Here is a 27,438-nt window from a genome sequence, read left to right as displayed (position 1 = left end):
GAAGTCTATGGGCTGCAAAACGGATCTGTCATGTTTCCGTTATGCAGGGGAGGACTCATAGAATTGCGTCATTGTCTGTGGTAACGGAATCCAAAACGCAATTCACCTTTATCCAACAAACGAAGTGTGAATGAATTTGAAAATATGAAATTCGCTCATCTCTAATGTGGATGTATCAATCTATGGTTTTTCTAGTACAAAGATTTATCCTGCTGACCTTACAAGCAGCAGACTGGCATTACATGCTGTTAGTTCATCTTCAATTTCCAAATATACCCATTTCTCCCAGTTTTATAAATCTCCCAGGATGTATGGTTCATGCACCTTATTAACCCCCAGAATCATTTTATATTCACTGCTACTTAATCTGAATGTGTGTAGGTCAGGCTATACACATCTTTCATGGAGACAGTGCTATGAATGCTATGCTCTACATCACGAACGAATACATAGAAGAATAACCATCATAGCACTGAGCTTTTGAATGACTTGTAACAGTAGAGCATCTAGAGTATGGATCACTGACCACAAGTCTTTAAACAGTGTGTTGCCAGGGACATGAATAACAAAATATACAGTTACGTGCAGAAATATTTGGACAGTGACACAAGTTTTGGCATATTTAAGATATAGTTATATAATCAATATAGGCTTAAAGTGCAGACTCTCAGCTTTAATTTGAGGGTATTCACTTCTTAATCGGAGGAAGGCTTTAGGAATTACAGCTCTTTAATATGTAGCTGCCTCTTTTTAAAGGGACTAGGTAATTCGACAATTATCTCAAAAGCTTTTAATGGGCTGCATGGGTAGTCCCCCGTTAATCCATCAATTAAGTAGGTAAAAGGTCTGGAGAAGCTTTTTCTGTGAACCCACAACATGCGGTCAAAAGAACTCTCAGTGGAAGTGAAACAGACCATCATTAGGCTGAAAAAAGAAGAAATCCATTAGAGAGATAGTGAAAATGTTAGGAATGGCCATATCAACAGTTTGGTACATTCTGGTAAAAAAAAAAGGGAACTCCAAAAGTCCTGAAGTCCACAGAAGACTACAGTGGTGGATGATTGCATAATTCTTTCCATGGTGAAGAAAAACACCTTCACAAGATCCACCCAAGTGAAGAACACTCTCCAGGAAGTAGGTGTATCAATAAGTCTACCATAATAAGAAGACTTCATGAAAGCAACAAAAGGTACAAACCTTTAATAAGCCTAAAAAATAAAAAGGCCGGATTAGACTTTGCCAAAAAAAACATCTAAAGAAGCCAGCCTAGTTCTGGAACAGCATTCTTTGGACAGATGAAACTAAGATCAACCTGTACCAGAGTAATGGGAAGAAGAAAGTATGGAGAAGGCTTGGAACGGCTCATGATCCAAAGCACAACACATCCTCTGTAAAACATGGTGGAGGCAGTGTGATGATATGGGCATGCATGGCTTCCAATGGCACTGGGTCACTAGTGTTTATTGATGATGTGACTGAAGACAGAAGTGTAAAGGGATGTACTTTCTTCTCAGATTGAACCAAATGCAGCAAGATTAATTGGACGGTGCTTGACAGTACAGATGGACAATGACCCAAAACATACAGTGAAAGTAACCCAGTTTTTTAAGGCAAAAAATTGGAATATTCTGCAAGTCAATCACCAGATCTCAACCAGATCAAGCATGCATTTTACTTGCTTAAGACAAAACTTAAGGCTGAAAGACCCACAAACAAGCAACAACTGAAGACAGCTGCAGTAAAGGCCTGGCAAAGCATCACAAAGCAGTATAATCCAACATTTGGGGATGTCCATTGGTTCCAAACTTCAGGCAGACATTGCCTGCAAAGGAATCTCTACAAAGTATCAAAAATATTTTATTTATGGTAATGTTAATTTGTCCAATTACTTTTGAGCTTGTAGAAAAATGGTTGCAATCCCTAAACATTCCACAAGTGGAAGTTTTTTTTCAACCCCTTGAATTAAACCTAAAAACCTACAAGTCTGCATTCAGTTGTTTCATTTTAATCCAATGTGGTGAAATGCGGAGTCCAAATCATGAAGATTGTGTCACAAATCTTTATGGACTTAACTGTAATTACTGATTTTCTAGTCCTTATTTCAGGGGGGAAGAGAAATTGTGGTACACTGGCACATTCTCCAATGTGAATCAGCATCAGGTCACCCAACTTAAAAGGTAACTTGTGACATGTACTGTACATGAAATAGTGGTAGGTTGTGGTGGCTCACTAGCAAGTAGTTACGGTATGGTGCTGCAAGCTCATATAGAGGGAATCACCCCACCCTCTCTTAAAGGCAAATGTAGTAATAGAGTAATGAGCGAGCACTCATACACTTGGCAACCAAATTGACATGTGCAGAAAATATTTATTATATCCCCATAAAATACAAGTAATAAAATTTATAAGAACAATGTAGCAATAATATACAACATTACAGTCACATATATTGTGGTAGATATGATCAACACTATATTCATATGACTCAATAGTGTCGATAAATTCAATAATATATATCACACCAAGAAACTTCAAGTATATGCTGTTGTTTGGGAAAGAGGGGGTATTATCTTCTAGCGCTCTATCCCAATTTGGGAAACTGAATGTCACTGAAAATGTTGTAGGTGTATTCACTGGGGGCGCAATATGTTCATAAAGTGTCCACAGGAATCCTGATAATGTGAAAAGTCTCTTATAGCTGATCCTTTTAAGCTCGATATGAGCTTTGGATTGGAGAAAACTTGAAATCGATATTTGGCTTACCGTCTAGCGTCTGCTGTCTCCCTATTGCTTCAATGGAGCTTTAAATATTTGCCGGCTTATTCAGTCGCTCCATACAGCAAGCTGGTTTAAATTTCGCAGGAGTTCCAAAGATCGCAGGAGTTGCCACTCTGTTCCGCAATTTCCTTTTGGTGCAGCTTTCGACGATAAGAATAGTTAATCCTTTACTGTAGAGATTTTCTTCTGTATGGCCATACAATATTATCGGAGGCTTTTCAATGCAGGTACATCACTTGTTTCACCATACGCGTTACGGGTAGATTCACTCTCCCTTCCTCAGTGGACCACTGAATCTACCCGTAACGCGTATGGTGAAACAAGTGATGTACCTGCATTGAAAAGCCTCCGATAATACTGTATGGCCATACAGAAGAAAATCTCTACAGTAAAGGATTAACTATTCTTATCGTCGAAAGCTGCACCAAAGGAAATTGCGGAACAGAGTGGCAACTCCTGCGATCTTTGGAACTCCCGCCAAATTTAAACCAGCTTGCTGTATGGAGCGACTGAATAAGCCGGCAAATATTTAAAGCTCAATTGAAGCAATAGGGAGACAGCAGACGCTAGACGGTAAGCCAAATATCGATTTAAAGTTTTCTCCAATCCAAAGCTCATATCGAGCTTAAAAGGATATGCTATAAGAGACTTTTCACATTATCAGGATTCCTGTGGACACTTTATGAACATATTGCGCTCCCAGTGAATACACCTACAACATTTTCAGTGACATTCAGTTTCCCAAATTGGGATAGAGCGCTAGAAGATAATACCCCCTCGTTCCCAAATAACAGCATATACTTGAAGTTTCTTGGTGTGATATATATTATTGAATTTATCGACACTATTGAGTCATATGAATATAGTGTCGATCATATCTACCACAATATATGTGACTGTAATGTTGTATATTATTGCTACATTGTTCTTATAAATTTTATTACTTGTATTTTATGGGGATATAATAAATATTTTCTGCACATGTCAATTTGGTTGCCAAGTGTATGAGTGCTCGCTCATTACTCTATTACTACATGTACTGTACATGGTATCTGATCTGCAGGTAGCATGTTACAGAGCAGGAGGAGCTGAGCAGATTGGTATACTGTTTAAAGACTTGTGGGAAAAGGTTCAGTATAACTTGTCATTTATTGATCTAAACATCTGTGCTTAGAAGTCCAGTGGGCGGTTATATTGATTGATTGAAATGAGTCTGTATGCAGACATATATTAGTAGAAAAAGAAATATACATTCACCATTCGCTGCTGCACTTAGGCTACTTTCACACTAGCGTTCGGGTGTCCGCTCGTGCGCTCTGTTTGAAGGGGCTCACGAGCGGCCCCGAACGCATCCGTCTGGCCCTAATGCATTCTCAGTGGAGGCGGATCCACTGAGAATTCATCCGCCTGCCAGCGCTCAGCCTCCGCTCCGCTCAGTGAGCGGACACCTGAACGCTGCTTGCAGCGTTCGGGTGTCCGCCTGGCCGTGCGGAGGCGAGCGGATCCGTCCACACTTACAATGTAAGTCAATGGGGACGGATCCGCTTGAAGATGACACTATATGGCTCAATCTTCAAGCGGATCCGTTCCCCATTGACTTTCAATGTAAAGTGTGAACGGATCCGCTCAGACAACTTTCACACTTAGAAAATTTTCTAAGTTTTAATGCAGACGCATCCGTTCTGAACGGATGCGAACGTCTGCATTATCGGAGCGGATCCGTCGGATGAAACATCAGACGGATCCGCTCCGAACGCTAGTGTGAAAGTAGCCTTATATCTTGAAAAACCTTTATTGACGTATATCAGTAGAATAAAATATATTCAGCATTCAGCGCTGCAGTTATATGTGGGAAAGTCATTTTTTCAGTATGGACCGAATTACATCGTGGTAAAATTTTGTATTTACGTCCATAAGAGCGGCGCACCAATACAGGTGAATACACTATGCACTAACCCTGCACAAAAATGCAAACTAACTTATTGCTTACTGGACACTATGGTGACTTCTCTGCAGCACAGAAACTGCACGAGGACAGGTCTCGCTCTTCCAGCGCAGACCTACTTCCTCCACTACGTCCCATTCACTTCAGATCACTCCGCCTCAGGCTCCGTTGTTTTTATTTAAACTGACAGCCTATAAGCCTCTGTTGAAAAGCCTTTAGTGGCGTATATACGTGGAAAAATAAAAATATACTCTGTGTTCACTGTTCCAGTTATATGTGGTAACGCCTTTAGTGGCGTATATCAGTAGAAAAAGAAAAAGATATTTGGCATTCAGCGCTGCAGTTATATGCGGTATAATCTTTTTTTAATTATTTCAGTGGAAATAAAATCTTGTATTCAGCATTAAGCGCTGCACTTATATGCGGTAAAATCTTTTTTTAATTATTTGGGTGGACAAAAAATCTTGTATTCTACATACAGTATGTTTTTGACATTTCTCCCTGCAGCCGTTTTGGTAAAATAAGCACTTTTATAATATGCAAATGAGCCTCTAGGTGCTATGTGGGCATAAAATCAGCACCTAGAGGCTCCATCCACTCACCCTTATCCCGCCCAGATCCCCTGTTCTGTCCGCCTCGCTCCTCTTGATTGATGTGACGGTTTGCAGCATCGTTGACGAAAACCTGCGCCTGCGCCGTTCACTTCTGTCTTCGGCGCAGGTGCAGTGAGTGAAGGCCGCTCTCCTGGTGCCTGCTTCCTCAATGTGACCTAGTCGGCGCAGGCGCAGTGAGGAATCCGGCACCAGGAGCGCACCATTCACTCACTGCGCCAAGTCCAGAAGTGAACAGCGCAGGCGCGGGATTTAGTCAACGATGCTGCGAACCGTCACATCAATCAAGAGGAGCGGGCGGGCAGAACAGGGGACCTGGGCGGGATAAAGGGTGAGTAGACGGAGCCTCTAGGTGCTGATTTTACGCCCACATTCACCTAGAGGCTCATTAGCATATTATAAAAGTGCTTACTTTACCAAAACGGCTGTAGGGAGAAATGTCAAAAACATACTGTTATGTAGTGCTGACATTAGCGCATCGCTATATCAGTCAGCTACATAACAGTATTTCTGGTGGTAGAAACCCTTTAAGTGCTGCACTTATATGCGTTAAAATCTTTTTTTGAATTATTTTGGTGGAAATACAAATTTCCACCTCCTCCATTAACTTCCTCATCTCTTCATTAGCATTGGACACACTAACTTTACACCCCCCCCCCCCAGATATATATATAAGTGGTGCAAGCACCACCTAGAGGCAATTAAAGGTAAATGACACTGCCAGCCTGTTAAAGGGAATTACAGCATGATACCACAATACATTTGATATGACATTTAGCAAGAGTTTAAAGTGCCCACATATAGCACATAGTGGGACACTGCATCAAGATTAATCAGGCGTGGATCAGCCAGGATTTCCACACACCAATGCCTGATGCATCAGACTAGATCATCCATGGTGCCAGATCAACAATTTGACAAAAGAGACCGGTTTCTCCTGGCTACCTGCCTCAGCTACTATTCTGATGCTGTTACCCGCCTGATGCCACACATCTGATGCCCAGTGCTCCTTCTTTCACCCACCATCTTCAGCGGGTACTGGTATTGCCATCCACCTCCACAGCATGTCACCTTGTCACTCTGTGGTCTCCTCATGCTGCTGCCACCTCCAGACTCTGTCATTGTGCCACTCTGTGGTCTCCTCATGCCGCTTTCCCCTCACCACTATGTCATAGGTCCACTCTGTGGGCTTCTCATGCTGTTCCCACCCTCCCCACTTCATGACCGGTCCACTATTTTGGCTTTGGCTTGGCTGACATCATCATTTATTTGACATTTCTTCTGATCTGTCAGAAGGAAGGAAAAACGAGACACACAACGGATCCGGTCTGTGTAGCAGCTGTATGGTCCTATCAGTATTGGCTTATGATTTGGTAGCCAAAAGCAGGAGTGGGTACAAAACACAGAAGACATGCAAATATTCCATTCATGTGTCATCTCTGTTTTAGATCCACTCAGTTTTTTCCCCCTTTAGCAATACTGATAAATTATTGAGCAAATGCTGACCAAGTGAAGGCGTATGCTCCACAGACAGGATCCGTCACACAAACTTACTGCTGACACCCTCTCCACTCTGTCGGGGGGCTCTACTTGTATAAGCGTTTAATAGAACAGGTTCTGTTGACATCAATGTGGAATCAGCTGACGATGTTGTAAAAGGAGTGCGCTTCTTCTTGACGCTAACATCTACCTGTAAGGCTGAGTTGATACAGTCCTGATCAAAAGTTTAAGACCACTTGAAAAATGGCAAAAAATTATATTTAGCATGGCTGGATCTTAACAAGGTTCCAAGTAGAGCTTCAACATGCAACAAGAAGAAATGTGAGTGAGACAAGGCCATCTACTGTCTGGAACTGTTGTCCATTTTTGTAAACTGCCCTTGCCATCCATCCCCAAAGGTTCTCAATTGGATTTAGATCAGGGGAACACGCAGGATGGGCCAAAAGAGTGATGCTATTCTCCTGGAAGAAGTCCCTTTGTCCTACGAGCATTGTGTACTGTAGCGTTGTCCTGTTGAAAAAAACAGTCGTTACCACACAGACGAGGGCCCTCAGTCATGAGGAATGCTCTCTGCAACATCTGGACATAGCCAGCGGCCGTTTGACGCCCCTGCACTTCCTGAAGCTCCATTGTTCCACTGAAAGAAAAAGCACCCCAGACCATTATGGCGCCCCCTCCACTGTGGCGTGTAGAAAACATCTCAGGTGGGATCTGCTTGTCATGCCAGTAACATTGGAAACCATCAGGACCATCAAGGTTAAATTTTTTCTCATCATAGAATAAAACTTTCTTCCACCTTTGAATGCCCCATGTTTGGTGCTCTCTTGCAAAGTCCAAACGAGCAGTTCTGTGGCGTTCAAGGAGACGAGGTCTTTGAAGAAGTTTTTTGTTTTTGAAGCCCTTCAGTCTCAGATGCCGTCTGATGGTTATGGGGCTGCAGTCAGCACCAGTAAGGGCCCTAATTTGGGTCGAGGATCGTCCAGTGTCTTGACGGACAGCCAATTGGATCCTCCGGCTCAGTGCTGATGACATTTTTTGGGGTCTTCCACTTGACTGTTTTGTTCCATAACCCTCAGGATCATTTAAGAAATTCCAAATGACTGTCTTACTGCGTCCCACCTCAGCAGCGATGGCGCGCTGTGAGAGACCCTGCTTATGCAGTTCAACAACTCGACCACGTTCAAAAAGGGAGAGTTTTTTTGCCTTTGCCATCACATGTGACTACCTGACAGACAATGACAATGAATCCACATCTTTGCACAGATTTGGCCTTTTAAAGGCATGTGGTCTTAAAATTTGGATCAGCTGAAAAACAGCCTGTTTCAGTTTAATCATTCAGTTTAAACTTTTGATCAGGAAGTGTGCAGTGATTCTAAGAGCGCCACCTGTCATCTGCATGTTATATGAACACAGTATTATTTCACTACCAAAGCAGACTCCCTATGCGTGTTACTACAAGGCACAGTGTTCTACACCACTATAAAGGCTCTCAGCAGCCAGGAAATAGCCGTTTTCTAACGTAATTCGCCCCGAATTTATACCGGCGAATCGAATTTTTGAAAAATTAGCTCATCTCTAGTGATAATCACTAAAATTGTAGTTTAATATATAAAATACATAAGAAAATAAAAACAGAAGACAGACAGTGACATGTTTTGGAGGCGTACAGCCTCCTTCAGGCATTTATGTATTTTGTTTATTAAACTACCATTTTAGTGGTCAGCGCCCTGAAACCAGTTTGATTTTTCTGCTCTTCAAGGAAAGGAAAATGACCCTTCACAAAATCATATTATAGTCATGTTCTCGTAGCCCAACAACTCCCATAGAAAGAGCACATCTAGCATAACAGGAGAAGATGTCGTGTCAGTGGCGTAACTAGAACTGCCTGGACCCCACAACAAATTTTTTAACTAAACCCTCCTCCCTTCCCCCCAGTCACCTTAACCACCTCCGGACCGCCTAACGCAGGATCGCGTTCCGGAGGTGGCAGCCCTGCGCAGAGTCACGCATATATGCGTCATCTCGCGATGGCCGAGATTTCCTGTGAACGCGCGCACACAGGCGCGCGCGCTCACAGGAACGGAAGGTAAGAGAGTTGATCTCCAGCCTGCCAGCGGCGATCGTTCGCTGGCAGGCTGGAGATGTGTTTTTTTTAACCCCTAACAGGTATATTAGACGCTGTTTTGATAACAGCGTCTAATATACCTGCTACCTGGTCCTCTGGTGGTCCCCTTTGTTTGGATCGACCACCAGAGGACACAGGTAGCTCAGTAAAGTAGCACCAAGCACCACTACACTACACTACACCCCCCCCCCGTCACTTATTAACCCCTTATTAGCCCCTGATCACCCCATATAGACTCCCTAATCACCCCCCTGTCATTGATTACCCCCCTGTCATTGATCAACCCCCTGTAAAGCTCCATTCAAACGTCCGTATGATTTTTACGGATCCACTGATAGATGGATCGGATCCGCAAAACGCATCCGGACGTCTGAATGAAGCCTTACAGGGGCATGATCAATGACTGTGGTGATCAGACCATATAGACTCCCTGATCACCCCCCTGTCATTGATTTACCCCCCTGTAAAGCTCCATTCAGATGTCCGCATGATTTTTACGGATGCACTGATAGATGGATCGGATCCGCAAAACGCATCCGGACGTCTGAATGAAGCCTTACAGGGGCATGATCAATGACTGTGGTGATCACCCCATATAGACTCCCTGATCACCCCCCTGTCATTGATTACCCCCCTGTAAAGCTCCATTCAGATGTCCGCATGATTTTTACGGATGCACTGATAGATGGATCGGATCCGCAAAACGCATCCGGACGTCTGAATGAAGCCTTACAGGGGCATGATCAATGACTGTGGTGATCACCCCATATAGACTCCCTGATCACCCCCCTGTAAAGCTCCATTCAGATGTCCGCATGATTTTTACGGATGCACTGATAGATGGATCCGATCCGCAAAACGCATCCGGACGTCTGAATGAAGCCTTACAGGGGCATGATCAATGACTGTGGTGATCACCCCATATAGACTCCCTGATCACCCCCCTGTAAAGCTCCATTCAGATGTCCGCATGATTTTTATGGATGCACTGATAGATGGATCGGATCCGCAAAACGCATCCGGACGTCTGAATGAAGCCTTACAGGGGCATGATCAATGACTGTGGTGATCACCCCATATAGACTCCCTGATCACCACCCCTGTCATTGATCACCACCCCTGTCATTGATCACTCCCCCTGTCATTGATCACCCCCCTGTCATTGATCACCCCTCTGTAAGGCTCCATTCAGACATTTTTTTGGCCCAAGTTAGCGGAATTTTTTTTTTTTTTTCTTACAAAGTCTCATATTCCACTAACTTGTGTAAAAAAATAAAATCTCACATGAACTCACCATACCCCTCACGGAAACCAAATGCGTAAAATTTTTTAGACATTTATATTCCAGACTTCTTCTCACGCTTTAGGGCCCCTAGAATGCCAGGGCAGTATAAATACCCCACATGTGACCCCATTTCGGAAAGAAGACACCCCAAGGTATTCCGTGAGGGGCATATTGAGTCCATGAAAGATTGAAATTTTTGTCCCAAGTTAGCGGAACGGGAGACTTTGTGAGAAAAAAATTAAAAATATCAATTTCCGCTAACTTGTGCCAAAAAAAAAAAAATTCTATGAACTCGCCATGCCCCTCATTGAATACCTTGGGGTGTCTTCTTTCCAAAATGGGGTCACATGTGGGGTATTTATACTGCCCTGGCATTCTAGGGGCCCCAAAGCGTGAGAAGAAGTCTGGTATCCAAATGTCTAAAAATGCCCTCCTAAAAGGAATTTGGGCACCTTTGCGCATCTAGGCTGCAAAAAAGTGTCACACATCTGGTATCGCCGTACTCAGGAGAAGGTGGGGAATGTGTTTTGGGGTGTCATTTTACATATACCCATGCTGGGTGAGAGAAATATCTTGGCAAAAGACAACTTTTCCCATTTTTTTTATACAAAGTTGGCATTTGACCAAGATATTTATCTCACCCAGCATGGGTATATGTAAAATGACACCCCAAAACACATTCCCCACCTTCTCCTGAGTACGGCAATACCAGATGTGTGACACTTTTTTGCAGCCTAGGTGGGCAAAGGGGCCCATATTCCAACGAGCACCTTTCGGATTTCACAGGTCATTTTTTACAGAATTTGATTTCAAACTCCTTACCACACATTTGGGCCCCTAGAATGCCAGGGCAGTATAACTACCCCACAAGTGACCCCATTTTGGAAAGAAGAGACCCCAAGGTATTCGCTGATGGGCATAGTGAGTTCATGGAAGTTTTTATTTTTTGTCACAAGTTAGTGGAATATGAGACTTTGTATGAAAAAAATAAATAAAAAGAAAATCATCATTTTCCACTAACTTGTGACAAAAAATAAAAAATTTTAGGAACTTGCCATGCCCCTCACGGAATACCTTGGGGTGTCTTCTTTCCAAAATGGGGTCACTTGTGGGGTAGTTATACTGCCCTGGCATTCTAGGGGCCCAAATGTGTGGTAGGGAGTTTGAAATCAAATTCTGTAAAAAATGACCTGTGAAATCCGAAAGGTGCTCTTTGGAATATGGGCCCCTTTGCCCACCTAGGCTGCAAAAAAGTGTCACACATCTGGTATTTCCGTACTCAGGAGAAGGTGGGGAATGTGTTTTGGGTGTCATTTTACATATACCCATGCTGGGTGAGAGAAATATCTTGGCAAAAGACAACTTTTCCCATTTTTTTATACAAAGTTCGCATTTGACCAAGATATTTATCTCACCCAGCATGGGTATATGTAAAAAGACACCCCAAAACACATTCCCCACCTTCCCCTGAGTACGGAGATACCAGATGTGTGACACTTTTTTGCAGCCTAGGTGGGCAAAGGGGCCCATATTCCAAAGAGCACCTTTCGGATTTCACAGGTCATTTTTTACAGAATTTGATTTCAAACTCCTTACCGCACATTTGGGCCCCTAAAATGCCAGGGCAGTATAACTACCCCACAAGTGACCCCATTTTGGAAAGAAGATGGGCATAGTGAGTTCATAGAAGTTTTTATTTTTTGTCACAAGTTAGTGGAATATGAGACTTTGTAAGAAAAAAAAAAAAAATCATCATTTTCCGCTAACTTGTGACAAAAAATAAAAAGTTCTATGAACTCACTATGCCCATCAGCGAATACCTTAGGGTGTGTACTTTCGGAAATGGGGTCATTTGTGGGGTGTTTGTACTGTCTGGCCATTGCAGAACCTCAGGAAACATGACAGGTGCTCAGAAAGTCAGAGCTGCTTCAAAAAGCGGAAATTCGCATTTTTGTACCATAGTTTGTAAACGCTATAACTTTTACCCAAACCATTTTTTTTTTACCCAAACATTTTTTTTTATCAAAGACATGTAGAACAATAAATTTAGAGCAAAATTTCTATATGGATCTCGTTTTTTTTGCAAAATTTTACAACTGAAAGTGAAAAATGTCATTTTTTTGCAAAAAAATCGTTAAATTTCGATTAATAACAAAAAAAGTAAAAATGTCAGCAGCAATGAAATGCCACCAAATGAAAGCTCTATTAGTGAGAAGAAAAGGAGGTAAAATTCATTTGGGTGGTAAGTTGCATGACCGAGCAATAAACGGTGAAAGTAGTGTAGGTCAGAAGTGTAAAAAGTGGCCTGGTCTTTCAGGGTGTTTAAGCACTGGGGGCTGAAGTGGTTAAAGGCTATGTACACCTTTGGGGGGAATTTTTTTTAAATTATTGCATTGTACTTATTTTGAGGTAAAAATCATTTTTTTCAATTGGACTTTATTAAAAATATGGAATCCTTTTTTGTGTACAGAGCTATCTCCTCTAGTAACAGCCTGTCTTTTCCGTCATTTGGGGAGCTCCTTATCTCTGCTCTGACCCTGACCTCCTAAACACTCTATAGCTCAGTTGGTATCTTGCTGATAAGATGGTGGCTTAAATGTTTATGACCTCTCAGTAGTTTAGAGAGAAGGTTAGTAGTATTAGTAGAAGTATTAGATAGCACAAAGTGAAAGTACCAGTCACACAGCTAGAAAAACTGTTAACCCTTTGTGACAGAATGGCTCAATATTTTTAATAAAGGCCAATTGAAAATATGGTTTATTTATTTTTTGCCCAAAAATTTAAAAATGCAATCATAAACAAAAATTGCCTCCGAAGGTGTCCATAGCCTTTAATGCAGACCTCATCTCTTTTCTTCTCCTGCAGGCACCTGTGCTCTTCATGCAGCACTGCATCTAGGCACGCACTACACTTTGACCTGACGTTGTACAGCATCAGGTCATAGTGCACTTCTACTCACACAGCGTTCTGTCCTGTAGCTATTCTCTGCCAGGACGTAATGTAGCGCAGGCGCCAGGTGAAGAACAGGGAGTTGTGAGTAATACCAGTGCTAGGACTAGGAGCACTCCCTGGGCCTTGAAAATAAATCCATTTGTCCTCCTCTCGTGCCCCTTCTTGAGTTCGGGCCACATAGCAGCCGCTTCCCCTGCTTCCATGGTAGCTACTCCCCTGTATCATATAACCATGGCTGGTACCTGTTCTACTTGTTCCTTACTATCCTTTGTTTATTTTTATCTATCTCTAGTTGGTATATGAATTCTTTCTCCGATTCCTGGAAAGTCAGGACTTCCAGCCTTCACTGGCCAAGAGATATGTGGACCAGAAGTTTGTCCTTATGGTGAGTATGCTACTTACAACCATGCTCCTTTATCACTGTATTGTTCTCAGAACTCAGAACACACGGCGGCCTGACTGTAATTACCATAATCATAGTAAACATATTTAATATTGATGTTACTAGGTAACCATCTTCGTGCAGACAGATATAATATTACCTACTTATGCTCTCTGATGTGCATTACTGTCGTCCTTCTACCTTCTTCTACCCATTTGTCTCTCTTAATAGCTACAATTTGCAAGGGCTGACATAAAATTGGGAACGCTAGTGCTTCAGTGCTATGGTGATCCTGAGCGTAGCAGAGAACTTGTATCATAATGTTTTAAAAAATAAAATAAAATCCATACAAGTCCTCATTCATAATTCATGTAGGCATATGGTATGGACCATATTCTGGAAGTAACGCCCAGACCCCCTGCAGTTTTGTGGAACTGAGCTTATAGCACTGTAGATCCCAATGGACTTTTGAAGGGATTGTCCGGATATTTGATATTGATGACCTATACTGTATTGATGGAAGCGCTCATTGTTTCTGGGCTCTGACACCGCCCTAAGAGCGGGCACCCGGTGCGGACCGCCCCCCTACCCCCCCCCCCCCAGCATGCCACTGGTTGGTCCCATGTTCATATGTGCCCACATTGCTGAGAAAAATGATGTAGGCAATGAGCCTCTAGGAGCAATGGGGGTGTTGCCGTTACTCGTAGAGGCTCTGCTCTCTCTGCAGCTGCCATGCTCTCTGCACTTTAATTGACTTTGGTAGGAGAAGTCAGGGCCAGGCATGATGTTTTCAATGCCTGTCCACATCAATCAAAGTGCAGAGGGAGCAGCAATTGCAGAGAGAGCAGAGCCTCTAGGTGTAACGCTAACGCCCCCGTTGCTCCTAGAGACTAATTTGCATATATTAAAACATAATTTTTCTCCGTACATGGGACCAACACAGATACCTTCAGCTGCCAAGCGCACATGTAACAGAACAGACCGTTTCATAGGTACAAATCTGCTGACAGATGCCCTTTAACACCTGATCCTTTTGTTCTGGGAGAAGATAAGCCACCACAAAAGGTGTCTGGTAGCAGCTTTCTCCTCTCTTGCCATTTAAAACACATACGTGCTCAGCCACACTGATCATGTATGTGGAAGCTATTGACAGTGTATGTGCACATTAAGTTTGCAGGGATGTTTCATCCTTTCCTGCTAACCTTTTGTACTTCCATAGCTACTGGAACTTTTTGACAGTGAGGACCCCCGTGAGCGTGAATATTTGAAGACCATTCTGCACCGTGTTTATGGAAAATTCCTGGGACTCAGAGCTTACATCAGAAAACAGTGCAACAATATCTTTCTCAGGTGCACATGTTCTGCCTTTTAAGATGTTTATATACGGATCTGGCTTGGCTATATCCCCTTGTCAATTCCCAAGGCTTGTTGGAAAGTCAGAATATGACTCATAAGGAGCCACTTCCAATAGGTGGCACTAGCAAGAGGGTTCTTTTTCTAGGCAAATACCAATTTGCACCAGAAACTACATAGTATATGGAGCCTTCTGCTTCTGCTCTGTACACTGTTAGATACTGGGGTTGATTGGTGGGGGTACTTGGAGTCGCCCCCCCCACACTGATCTGATATTGATGATCTATCCTAAGGATAGGTCATCAATATCTGTAGCCTGGAAAATGCATTAGATGCATGTTGGCCTCTAGACTTTCCCCCAACGGCATATTCTGATTACCTGATTCTTTTGTTCTTGAAGAGAGAAGCCACCTGGCAAGGGTTTTCTAGCAGCAGCTTTCTGCCCTCTCTCATTTGCAACAAATGCATGCACGGTCGAGCCAGGCATGGGTGTGTTTGGGTGGGAAATAGGAAAGATACTGAAGCTGAGAGCTATTTCACTTGTATAGCCGGCTTTAGGGCTGTATTAGACTGGTAGATTTAGATGACGATTGTCGGGAGGGAAGCGTTCCTTCCCAACAATCACCTGCTCGTCAGCGGAGGAGACCATACAGAATCGTCCCCATACAGAATCATTATTTGCCGGCAGCAGAGCGGTATTAGAGTGAGACTGCACATAACCGTTCCATACAAAATCATTATTTGCCAGCAGCAGAGTGTGATTAGACAGCACAATCTAAGTAATTGGTGGCACCTTTACACAGGCAGATCATCGCCAACGAGAGTTTTTGCAAATAGCTAGTTAGCAATGATCTGGCAGACCCTTGACCAGTGTAATACAGCCCTTGGACTCCATGCATGCATCTATGTTGTTCACCCCTGTCAGATAAAAGGGTTGATAACCTTATTCTATTTCTAAACACTTTACTTCTCTACTGCAGATTTATCTATGAGACAGAGCGGTTTAATGGCGTGGCCGAACTCCTTGAAATCCTAGGCAGGTGAGTGATGTACAAACGAAGCAGCCATGACATATGTTCAGACTCACCACAGAGACCTTTATTTATTTGTTTTAGTCATTTATATGGCGCCAATATATCTTACAGCGCTTTACAGGGATTGACATCACTCCACTGGGCTTACATACTGATTACAACCTTGGACCCCAGCGCTGCAAGGCAACAGTGCTAAACACTGTGCTGCCCATCTCATAATGTTCCTTGAAAACAGTGGCGTACCTGTTGCAACGCGCCATCCCCCAGGGCCTCTATCGCGTCCCAGGTGTAGTAGGAATTCCGAGTGGTACAGTGTGGCCTAAATGTCTCTTTGTGTCACGGTGCTCCTACCTGGATACTGCTGGACCCCAAGCTTTGGCTCTGAAGCAAAAATAAGGGGGAATAATTGAGGGATGAAGGAAAAGGAAGTTGAGTCCAGAACGTGGTGAAATTCAATCGCAGCTTTACTTGAATAAACAAACGTTCATCCAAACGATTTGCAGGCTTTGTCTTGGTTCCAGCAGGCGTTTAGCATAAACTGGCAGGCCAACTCAACTCTGCTTTCTCTCTTTCTCTGCTGTACTGACAGGCTTGCTTAAATACTTCACTTTCTTTCTTTATGCTGCACTAAACTCTGCTTTTGTCTGGTTTCTGTACTCCTAATCTGCTCTGGTATCCTTGGATGGGGTACCGTTCACTGTTATTCCCCTTCTGACACTCAGTAAAACTTATCTTCAGTCGAAGAACTCTTCCTCTTGCTGATTTCTCTTATGGTGGCCGAAGAACTATTCCTTTGGCCCCTATGGCTTCCAGACATATATTTCTTCATGACCAGCAGAGCTTAGGGTGGTCTGGCTGGCGTAGGCATGCCCCTGCTCACACTCCTCCTGTCTAGCTTAGAACTAGCACTAACTGGAAACATTTGCCCCACCCTTCCGGCAGGAAGCAGGACTGGCCCACTTCTGCCCAAAGGGGGGATAATGGAATGGTGAGTTCCATTCTCTCTAACTATAGCTCTGCCATTTGCACTGCCACCCGCTGGTGAACCAGGCACATTACATGTAATAAACAGTTGCATAGCAAGATTAGGAATACACAGTGTAGAGGACCTGTACAGAAATAGATAAGATGGTATTTTTGTTAGCCTATTACAGACAGTAGCAGGGTGCAGGAATGGTAACGCCACTCTGGGGTGTTACACTGCCATTGAGGCAAACAAGGCTGCTTCTCCCATTCCAACATACTGTAGATTCATGGCATTTTCTGTCAGCTGCCACTAGTAGGAACTCAGTACATCAAGATTCTACAGCTTTCATTGATGTCAACAGTAACTGTATAAATTCCAATGCATTGAGTTCCCCATAGTGGTGGCTGCAGGCAGCCAGTTTTAGAACATTCTGTGTGAATGGTAGCTGGAGATTTATCATTGTATTTATGGCAGTGGTCTGGTGTAAATACATTAAGAAATATAGTGTCCTGAATCAGCACTCATTTTAAGAGGCAACTCTTCCACTTTTTCCGATATAGAAGTCAGATAAATTGGGTGAGGTGTGACTTTTTAATGAAAATTGTATTTCTCTTAATAAAAAAATGGCAAATTTGTCAAAAATCTAGGGAATCATTCTTTACGTTCCACATTGCATGGGAAATTGGTTGAGCAGGGGGGCCCATGCCAAGGTTTTCTATGGGGCCCTATGAGATCTATGTATGCCCCTGCTTGCCAATAAAGGGGTATTCTCGTCATCTATAGGATATTTCCCTAAATTCCTGATAGGTGTGTGTGTCCCTGTCACGGTCCCGCCTGTCACAGGGACTAGAAGATCAAGGAGACTGGCTGCACTTGATTGACAGTCTCTTTGGTTTCACCTTTCTGTGTTGTTGCTGCGGATGGCCACACCTCTTGTCTCAGGTGTAGCTTAAGTTGTAATTCCTTCTCCTCTATTTAGTCTTGCCTTACCCATCATGCTATGTGGTTGATAGCTCCTTGTTTGTGGAAGTTCTGGTGTTGGTTCTCTCTGAGTTCCTGCTTGTCCGCATACTTTTGGAAGTTAAGTGCATCTTCTTTGTTATTTGTTGTTTTTCCCCTCCTATTCCTTCATCTGGGGAGGAATAGGCCATCCGTGTCCTGACACTATCTTCAGGGCCCTGTTCGGGTTAGATTGGGCTTAGGTTCCTGCGTATGAACATTCCTACCATCAAGGTCTGTTCATACTGATAGCAGTCAGGGCTTGGCGTATGGACTCACTAGGTGTGACCTTTTCCCTTTCCCTAGGTTCCAGGCCTAATACCTTTTCCCTTCCCTTTTGTGTTTAGTGTGTAGTATATTTACCACACTGCGCCGTGACAGTCCCCTCTTGGATCGTCACATTTTAGAAGAATGCAGATCTGGTGACCATATGCACAGCTTGCTCAATTCTTTCCGTTATTTCCATAGACTTTATGGTGAGAGTTATCTAAGGTGTTTGGCTGTGGCTCACAATCCTCCCACCTGCAGAGAATTAACATGTTTTTGCCTGAGCTGGTCCAGGGAATCATGAATATTTATAGTGCACATCCATTAAAAGTAGAAGTTGATAGATATAATGAGTATAAGATAACAAATATCTCCCACATTATGCAGTTCATTATAGATAATATATACTTATTAAAGGGGTTGTCCAAGTTCAGGAAAAATAAAAGAGGAGATACTTACCCCTTTTCTCTCGTGCCCCTAGCACTGTGCTCCAGTCCTCTGGCCGCTGATGTCTTGGCTGCAGCGTTGACGTTCCATACACACAGGTCACTGTACAGCCAATCACTGACCTCAACAGTACATGGGACATCACTACTGAGGTCAGTGATTGGCTACAACAGTGACCTGTAGGAATGGAACGTCAATGCTGCAGCCATGAAAACCAGAAGAAGCGGGAGTACCTCTGACTATAAGCTGACCCTACACACTAGATAAATGTCATCTGAACCCGCTGGACAATGTGTATGGGGGCTTCCCAACTGTCCCCTGACAGCAGGTGGTGGAGATAAGGATCGGGCAGTTGGATTTCAATACTTCTGTTCTTGAGGAGATAAGTTGTTGTCAAAGATGTCTGGCAGCAGCTTTCTGCATGGTCAATCGAGCCAAGTGTGCATGTGTATGGAGAGGTCAGGAGAATTAGCTGTCGGCTAAAGCTGTGTTCGGCAAAAGGTTATCTAATGTGTATGGGAGTCTGTAGTTAAAGTGTCTCTATTGGAGATCCTTACATTAAAGGGAATGACCAAGTTAATTAAACTGGTGAAATGCAGGGAAGGTGTTAAAAAAAAACTAAATATGTTATACACTAATCCTAGCTGCAGCCATGAGGTACCCATATACGACAAATAACCTCTGCAGCCAATCACTGGCCTCAGCAGTATATGATGCAAGACAACTAAGGCTAGTGATTGGCTGCAGCGTCATGTGTGGTATTTTTTTATTGTGCTATTAATATCTTGGACAAATCTTTAACATCCACATTTCAGAAATGTAACCTGTCTTTTTTTTTTCCTTCATCCTGTGTAGTATCATCAATGGATTTGCTTTACCTCTAAAATCTGAACATAAGCAGTTTCTTGTCCGAGTATTGATACCTCTGCACTCTGCAAAATCCCTTTCCATATTTCATGCACAGGTAAGAGACATAAGAACCTGAAAAGTTACTGTATCCTGTAATAAGGGTAGGAGCTTCCCCTTCCATCTCCCGTTCTAACAATGACACTCCGTGTGATGTGCACTGAAGGGAGAGGCACACCCTTACCTCCCCTGGGGGAATAGCCTGAATTTGATGGCTCTCCTGCCTGCTGGTGGTTTAGGGTGCCCTTGTTGTCAATGGCTTTTTAGGGTGCAAAGCAGGGTTCCCATGAAAGTATAAGTATAATGCCTTGGCAATGCAGGTGTTGGTGCTGGCAATGACAAGGATGGTTTCAGTGGTAACAGATGAACCAATTTACTAGCAACTTCAGCAATTCATAAATACACATGCTGGAAAAGGTAGACACAGTCCTTATCATCCACATTGCATAGAATAATTTTCCAAGGCTGTGTATAGGGGTGTAGAAAGTGTAAAGTCCCCTTCCAGTTAACCTACACTTCCCAATTCAGCCAAGGGGTGCAATCTTTCTCTACTTTCTCAATATCTGTGTTTCCACAGTACCCTAAGCAGGGTGAAGTCCTTAAAACAGATGGCCAGTCTGTCTCTTTAAGGTGGTGAAGGGCCTGAGGTTTATCGTCACAACCAGGATGCAGGAAAGTTCATAGCCAAAGTATAGACTTTTTTTATATCATCTAATTACCTGCGTTATCTGCGGACTCTATTGAACAGATAGCGTATTCATTATCCTAAATAGGAATTTGTTCTTCCCATTTTTATGTCTACGTATGTTTTTATGTGTTAAATTGTAATAAATTGCACTTTATCTGCTCAATCTCTCACGTGAACCCATATGTTTTGAGTGCCTATTTATATATGCATTATTCATTTATTTTGAAGGGGTGATTCAATATAGACCTTGGCACCTATCTGTGATTATAGAGGGTGAGCCGTCCTACCACTAAACTTCTAAAGTATAGGCATTACCTTCTCTGACAGATACTCAGCACTCCCAGCAGTTCTTTCTCTCAGGGCTGGCACTTTGCTGACAGCTCTAGGCTCACATTGTTGCCTCACACTCTGCTCTCACACACAACTCCACTTGACTGAGCAGCTTCCAGCTACACGGGCTGGGACCCACACCCAGCAACTGGGGCTGAGCAATTATCCCCTTCTCCTTATAGACAGCTTTTTGGAATTAAAGAGGACCTTTTACCACTCCTGATATGTTTTAATAGCTTCATGCATTCCCCATGTAACAATAATTCTGGAGAATCTATTCTTATGTCTCTATGTTGTGCCATTCCTTTATTATTTCTATTATAAGTTATGAATTCAGGGGCATTGCTAGGGTCTGAAGACATCCGGGGCACAAGCCCCCGTGAAGCCACGCCCCCACCATATGAAGCCACGCCCTCATTGCCACTGGGGGGGCCTTCACAGTAGTTATTAACCCCTTTCAGCAGTGAATGGAGGACTGCTGAAAGGGGTTAATAACTACAGTGAAGGGCCTAGCCGTCTGGGCAACCCCACAGATCATCCTAACCTATGGTCAGCCTAATTTAAAATTAAGTAAACCCCCCAACTATAAATTAATCACAGATTGTGCTGCTGGGATTCCAGAATCCGTTGTAATATGTAAAGGAACCCATCAACAAGTGTAGGAAGTTGGAACCCATCAACCCCCCTTGTACTTGTTCCGCTACTCGCAGGCTGCGCGGGCATGAATTCAGAACTTCAGTCCGCAATTCTGTTCTGCGGCACGTGATCCCGCAAGACCCGCAGCGGGTCTCGCGGGATCACGCGCCGCAGAACAGAATTGCGGACCGAAGTGACTGAAGTTCTGAACTCATGCCCACACAGCCTGCAAGTAGCGGAACAAAACAAGGGGGGTTGGGGGATGATCTGTGGGATTGCCCAGATGGCTAGGAATAGCCTAATAAAATAAAAATAAATCCCACCAGCATAAACATTCGGGGCATTGGACACAACATCCGGGGCTCCAGCCCCGAATGTTTTGACCTAACGACGCCCCTGAATGAATTGCTACCAGTCTGCAGTAAGGGTACAGATGGGTGGTAACAAGTTGGGGGGTGTATTTGCACAGTCTGAAAATGGCAGCACTGATTGGATAGAGTGAGTCTGTGCAGGACCCCCCCCCCCCCCCGCCCCAACTGGTTACCACCCCTCTGTACCCTTACTGCAGATTGCTAGCAATTCATTCATAACCTCTAGTAGAAATAATAAAGGAATGGCACAACATAGAGCCATGAGAAGAGATGTTCCAAAATTGTTATTAGATGGGAAATGCATGAAGCTAATAAAACAGACATGTCAGGAGAAGTGACAGGTCCTCTTTAAATACATAAGCCAATGTCATTAACCCCTTTATTTTATATATACGTGATGAACAGGCAGCTGGCTGTTGAATGCCCGGCTGTCAGACTGCTGGGCACCATACAGTGAAGATAAAAGTGTTTTTCACCACTTCTGAATTCTCTGTTCTCATGGAATATTCCTGGTGGTCAGCTGACTGCTTACGTGATTGCCAGTGTAAGGAGTCTGTTTCTGGTTTCAACTAAACCCAGCACAGCCCTAAGTGACAGTAGCTCTTGGAATATGGCTGATTTCCCTCTTAACAGAACCACTTAGAGAGGAAAAGCATTGATAAAAAAAAACATGAAAGCCCAAAAGTCCGCCTACCACCATTCTATCAAAATTAATATTGTATTATTATGATAATGAACGCAAATAAGTCTGTTTTAGGGTTACACTATGAGATTTATAGAGAAAATAACTGGAATGTAAAAAAGTCTTTTTTTTTTACTAGTTTGTCAAGCTATAGACCTAAATATTCTAAAAATAAGTCAAAAATTATGGTCACAAACAAAGCTGCAAACAAAGCTGGTCACAAACAAACCTCCAAAAATCACATCAATAGCTGAACAAATAAAAAAGTTATATTTGTTAACCGGCACTAAAAATGGGTAAACTGTCTGATCCTGAAGACCGAACTTGAGAATAGAGACCTGTGCAGATTTTGGGGCACATTTATTAAGACCGGCATTTTAGACGCTGGTCTAAATAAAAGCCCATAGCTGGCGGTATATCCGCCGAAGTTATGAAGAGGTGCAGGCTTCTCCATAACTTTGGCGAATCAAGCGCCAGTTCATAATGTAAGACAGCTTCCGAGCTGTCTTACATTTAGACCATTTTATATGACTAAAACAGGCATAGAAATTGGTAAATCAGATGGACCTGCCAGCCAGTCCCCTTCCCCGCCCACGCCACGTCCACTTTTTATACCTGGCATGAGCGGGGAAAAGTCGCAGATGGCCGCGCCACTAACCGTTGCGCTGCCATCTCCGCCTGAAAGACCCCTCTTTATTTTTTTAATTTAAGCAATTTTTATTAACATATTTTAAAATTTACAGACATATAGCCCCAACACCGCAAACCCTCCCCTCACAAACCATCTTAATGATGCTCTCCATCCTCCACGCCCTTCACCAGACGAGTACTCCACCAAGCCCACATAAGAAATAAGAAATACATTCCCCTTACCTACACCACTCCCAACAGTCCAATAGATTGAAGCCCTTGATCCCGTGGGTAGAAGGACATTTGTCATCCAGCACAACTTTCCTTTATTAAACAGCGGGTAGACGTTCCCTAAACCCTGCGAGAAACCGCCGAGCCATATACACATATCGGGCATTAGTGACCCCAAACTATATCTCTGTAATTCCCTGGACGCCAGACCTGGGGCATCAATCCAAGGATTCCAGAATTTTTAAAATTTGGTCAGAGCGCCCCTCTTCCTATAAACCCCTCGTTCCAAATTGATTAGCCAATTAGCGATATATTCGGTTCTACTAGGACTACATGCATCTAGCCAATGCTGGGCAATCAAGCTTAGGAGCCATATATAACATTCTGGCCACCGCTATCTTTCTGGGCTCAGTGATTGGCAGATCCTCCACATATCCCAATACACATACAAATGGGGTAACATCCAGTGTAACTTGATACAGGGAATTAATGAGATGTAGTACAGTGCGCCAGAAGCCCTCCAGGGCCGAGCATGACCACATCATGTGTAACATACCCGCATCTTCCTCCCCACATCTCAGGCATTTGGAATCCGAACGGAGTCCAATATGAAACAGAAACTGAGGAGTTCTGTTAACCCAATGGATCAAATATAATTGTGACAACCTGTGGGCTTCGCTGAGTGAGAGTTGCGGGGTCCTCTCCAATATCTCCTGCCACTGGTTTTGCTCTAATGGTCCCACCTCTGCTTCCCATTTTGCTCTACTATTCACTGGGTAAACCTGCAAAAATCGGTCTAATATAGCCTGATAAAGCAAAGAGATAACACCAGATGAGGAGTTCCTCTTGTCTATAAGAGCAATGATTTTGTTTTGGTGTTCCGAGCTTAGCATACCACCGTCAGCCCGGAAGGCATGGCGCAGATGCAAATACCTATAGAAGTCTGAGGCTAGTAAACCAGTTTCCGCCTGAAGTTGCTCATAAGTTTTGAGACCATTATTATCTAGAAGTTGGTGGACCCTGATAATGCCCCTATGGCACCAACCTCCCATTCCCTGTAGGGAGCCTAGATGCGGCAACCATGGAGTGTCCCATATGGATGTATACTGTGTGACACCTTTTATGCCCTGTAGGTCCCTCACCTTCCACCACGTTCTATACAAGAGACACAATGTAGGGAACGCCACACCAGACAGTTTCAACCTATCTGCCTCCAGCACTTCATATAAATTTGGTACCTCCAAGAAGCCTCTTAGTAGCTTATTTTGGGCATCCCCCTCTCCCCTTTTCCAGTCCCACATATGCTGGAGTTGGGCGGCCAAGAAATATAACCATGGATTCGAAAGAGCCAGTCCCCCATCAGTTTTACTACTTTGTGGGGCTCCAGTTTCAGCCTTGCCGAGCCCCCTTTCCATATAAGCTCCCTAAACAGCCTATTAATTGAGTGGAAAAACCTGAGAGGCAACCATATGGGGGAGTTGTGTAGTAGATAAAGTAGCTGCGCATCCAGATCATCTTAATAAGATTAATCTGTCCTACTACTGACAGCGGCAACTTAGACCAGACATGCAATTTCAGTTTGAATCTACCTATGGGGGAGATAAATTCAGCTTCTCATAATTCGTGAGTTTCGGAGTGATCTACATCATCTATAGGGAGGAGGGATGATTTGCTCCAATTTATAACCAGGCCAGAGTAACTCCCAAAAATACTGATCACGTCCATAACCTCCGGCAGGGACTCTCTAGCCTCGGCCAGGAACAGCAAAGCATCGTCTGCGTACAAAGCTATTTTCTCCTCAGACCCTCTATGACTAAAACCTATGATCCCACCATGACTCCTGATAAAAGCCGCCAATGGCTCGATAGGCAGAGCAAACAATAACAGGGATAAAGGGCATCCCTGCCTGGTTCCCCTGTAGAGCCGGAATCCCTCTGATAGATATCCGTTGCTGCTGTAGGCCTACCATATAGCAACCGCACCCATGCTATGAAACTATCCCCCAAACCAAACCTCTCCAGCACCTCCCACAGATATTCCCACTCAATACTATCAAATGCCTTAGCGGCATCTAGGGAACAGATGACCCTATCCCCTGAATTGTCCACCGGAATCTGCATATTTAGATGTAGGCGTCTGATGTTAATCGCTGTGGACCTATCTGGCAAGAATCCAGACTGATCTATATGTACCAGTGAAGAGACAACTTTTGAGAGGGGCATAGCTAGAACCTTGGCCAGCATCTTTATGACTGTGGGCAACAATGATATAGAGCAGTAGGAATCTGGAAGAAGTGGGTTTTTACCTGGCTTAGGGAGGACAACTATAATGGCTTCTTGCATTGACGCAGGAAGAGCCCCCGTCTCCGAGGCCTCCTGGTAAATCCTCAGCAACTGAGGTAGTAAGACATCTCCAAACTTCTTATAAATTTCTACTGGCAGCCCATCAGTACTCAGTGATTTATTATTTGCCATAGAAGACACCGCCTCCTCAATTTCCAGCAACTGCAACGGGCCATTAAGGTACGCTCTGTCTGAATCTGACAGCCTAGGCAAGGATACCCCCTGTAGATATGCCCAGGGGCGTAGCTAAAGGCTCATGGGCCCTGGTACAAGAGTTCAGCTTGGGCCGCCCTTCCCTCAAACCTTCGTGCTGCATGAGGCAAAAATTTAAACTGCACCCCCCCTCCTCCAGACCAAATTCTTAACCTAACCCCTTCTGTCCAGCCAGAGGTGTAACTTGCATACACTTTCTATAACACCAGTGTCTTCTTATGTGGCACAAGGGTCTTTGGACCCCTCAGGCTCCTGGGCCCGGTAGCGACTGCTACCTCTGCACCCCCTATTGCTACGCCCCTGGATATGCCGATATATCTTCCCTATTACAGCTGAGGCGTGACTGATACAAATCAGCATAAAAGGAGCTAAATACAGACACTATGGCCTGGCTATCCACAATCTCCGTCCCATCTGCCCCCTGTAAAGCAGTAACGTATGTCGACGTAGACTGTGCCTTAGCCACCAGGGCCAGTAGGTGACCCGCCTTCTCCCCCTAATCAAAATACTTCTGTCGCTGAAAGGATTGCTTAGTGCGAGCAAGTTCTACAACATGCAAGTTATATGCATCCTGAGCCTCCTTCCAGACAGACAAAGACAACTGATCGCCCTTCTCCTCAAAGTTCGCCTCCGTCACCCCAACCCGGTCCCTCAAAAATTCTCCAAATTATCGGCTTTTAAGTTTGGCTCTACTAATCCTCTGAATAAGCACCCCCCTCAAGCAAGCCTTCATAGCGTCCAACACCACCCCGCTTGCGGCTGAGCCGACGTTCAGGGTAAAATACTCCCGTATAATAGAGCTAATGTAGGAACAGCCAATTACCTGTAACCAAAAAGAGTTAGATGTCGAGAGACGGGAATCACAGGTGTGGCAGCCAGACACAGAAACAAAGGGAAATGGTCAGGCAGAGCCCTAGCCAAGTACTTCACCTCCACCACCTGTCTGCACACCAACTCAGACCCTAGTGCCAGATCAATACGTGATAAAGCCTTGTGCGCACATTAGGATGTCGAACACGCCACAAATCCATCAGGGCCAGCTCCTCCAACAATCTACCAAAGGCTGACATAGGACCATCAGCATCCGCCTGTGCACCCCCATATCTATTCCAATACGGATGAATAGTATTGTTGAAATCCCCTACCATGAGAACCGGTATATAAGGGTTACTATTAATAAATGACAGGGCACCTCTTAACGCCACACTACTATAATGGGGAGGTATATATAGTGATACGAGCAGGTACTCCTGCATGAAAATAGTGCAGTGTATACAGATAAAGTGGCCGTCAGGGTCAATACTGGATGACTGAACCCGGACGGGAATTGATTTATGGACCAGAACACTAACCCCACGGGAATAGCTAGAGAACGCTAAGTGGAATGTATGACTCATCCATAACCTATAAAATGCCTGTGCCCCCTCCTTTGTAAAATGGGTTTCTTGCAAACATATGATAGCGGGGAAATACGGGCGCAGATAATCCATCACGGCGAATCGCTTTGACGGGTCGCCCAGGCCGCGCACATTCCAGCTCACAATATTAAATACATTAGCCATACTTAAACATCAGAAACATGTCCCAGCTGATAACATAACGTATTAGGAGCATTGTAGGTACTGGCAATACAGCTGCGGTATCGCACCAACAGATAGGCATGATATCACGGATACAGAGCATCAACATTGACATGGTAGAGAAAATCCCTAGAGAAAAAAAGTAACAAACAGTAAACAGAACCCAAAAATTGTTCCTGCATTG

The 27,438-nt window shown here is 43.9% G+C and overlaps 1 protein-coding gene across 2 annotated transcripts in view; it reads left to right on the top strand.

Moving 5' to 3' along the window:
- Positions 1-27,438, top strand: part of PPP2R5B (protein phosphatase 2 regulatory subunit B'beta) — a 155,207-nt gene that overhangs the window by 98,365 nt on the left and 29,404 nt on the right. For both annotated transcript variants that reach the window (XM_040410261.1, XM_040410260.1), the window contains exons 5-8: positions 13,489-13,581; positions 14,798-14,928; positions 15,912-15,971; positions 19,501-19,609. In XM_040410261.1, the coding sequence (XP_040266195.1) occupies positions 13,489-13,581; positions 14,798-14,928; positions 15,912-15,971; positions 19,501-19,609 (393 nt within the window). The remainder of the gene's footprint in view (positions 1-13,488; positions 13,582-14,797; positions 14,929-15,911; positions 15,972-19,500; positions 19,610-27,438) is intronic.

Source organism: Bufo bufo, chromosome 10, assembly GCF_905171765.1.
Source record: "Bufo bufo chromosome 10, aBufBuf1.1, whole genome shotgun sequence".
NCBI classification, from domain to species: Eukaryota; Metazoa; Chordata; class Amphibia; order Anura; family Bufonidae; genus Bufo; species Bufo bufo.
The sequence above is the reverse complement of the archived record's forward strand: the minus strand, read 5'-3'. Positions and strand labels throughout refer to the sequence as shown.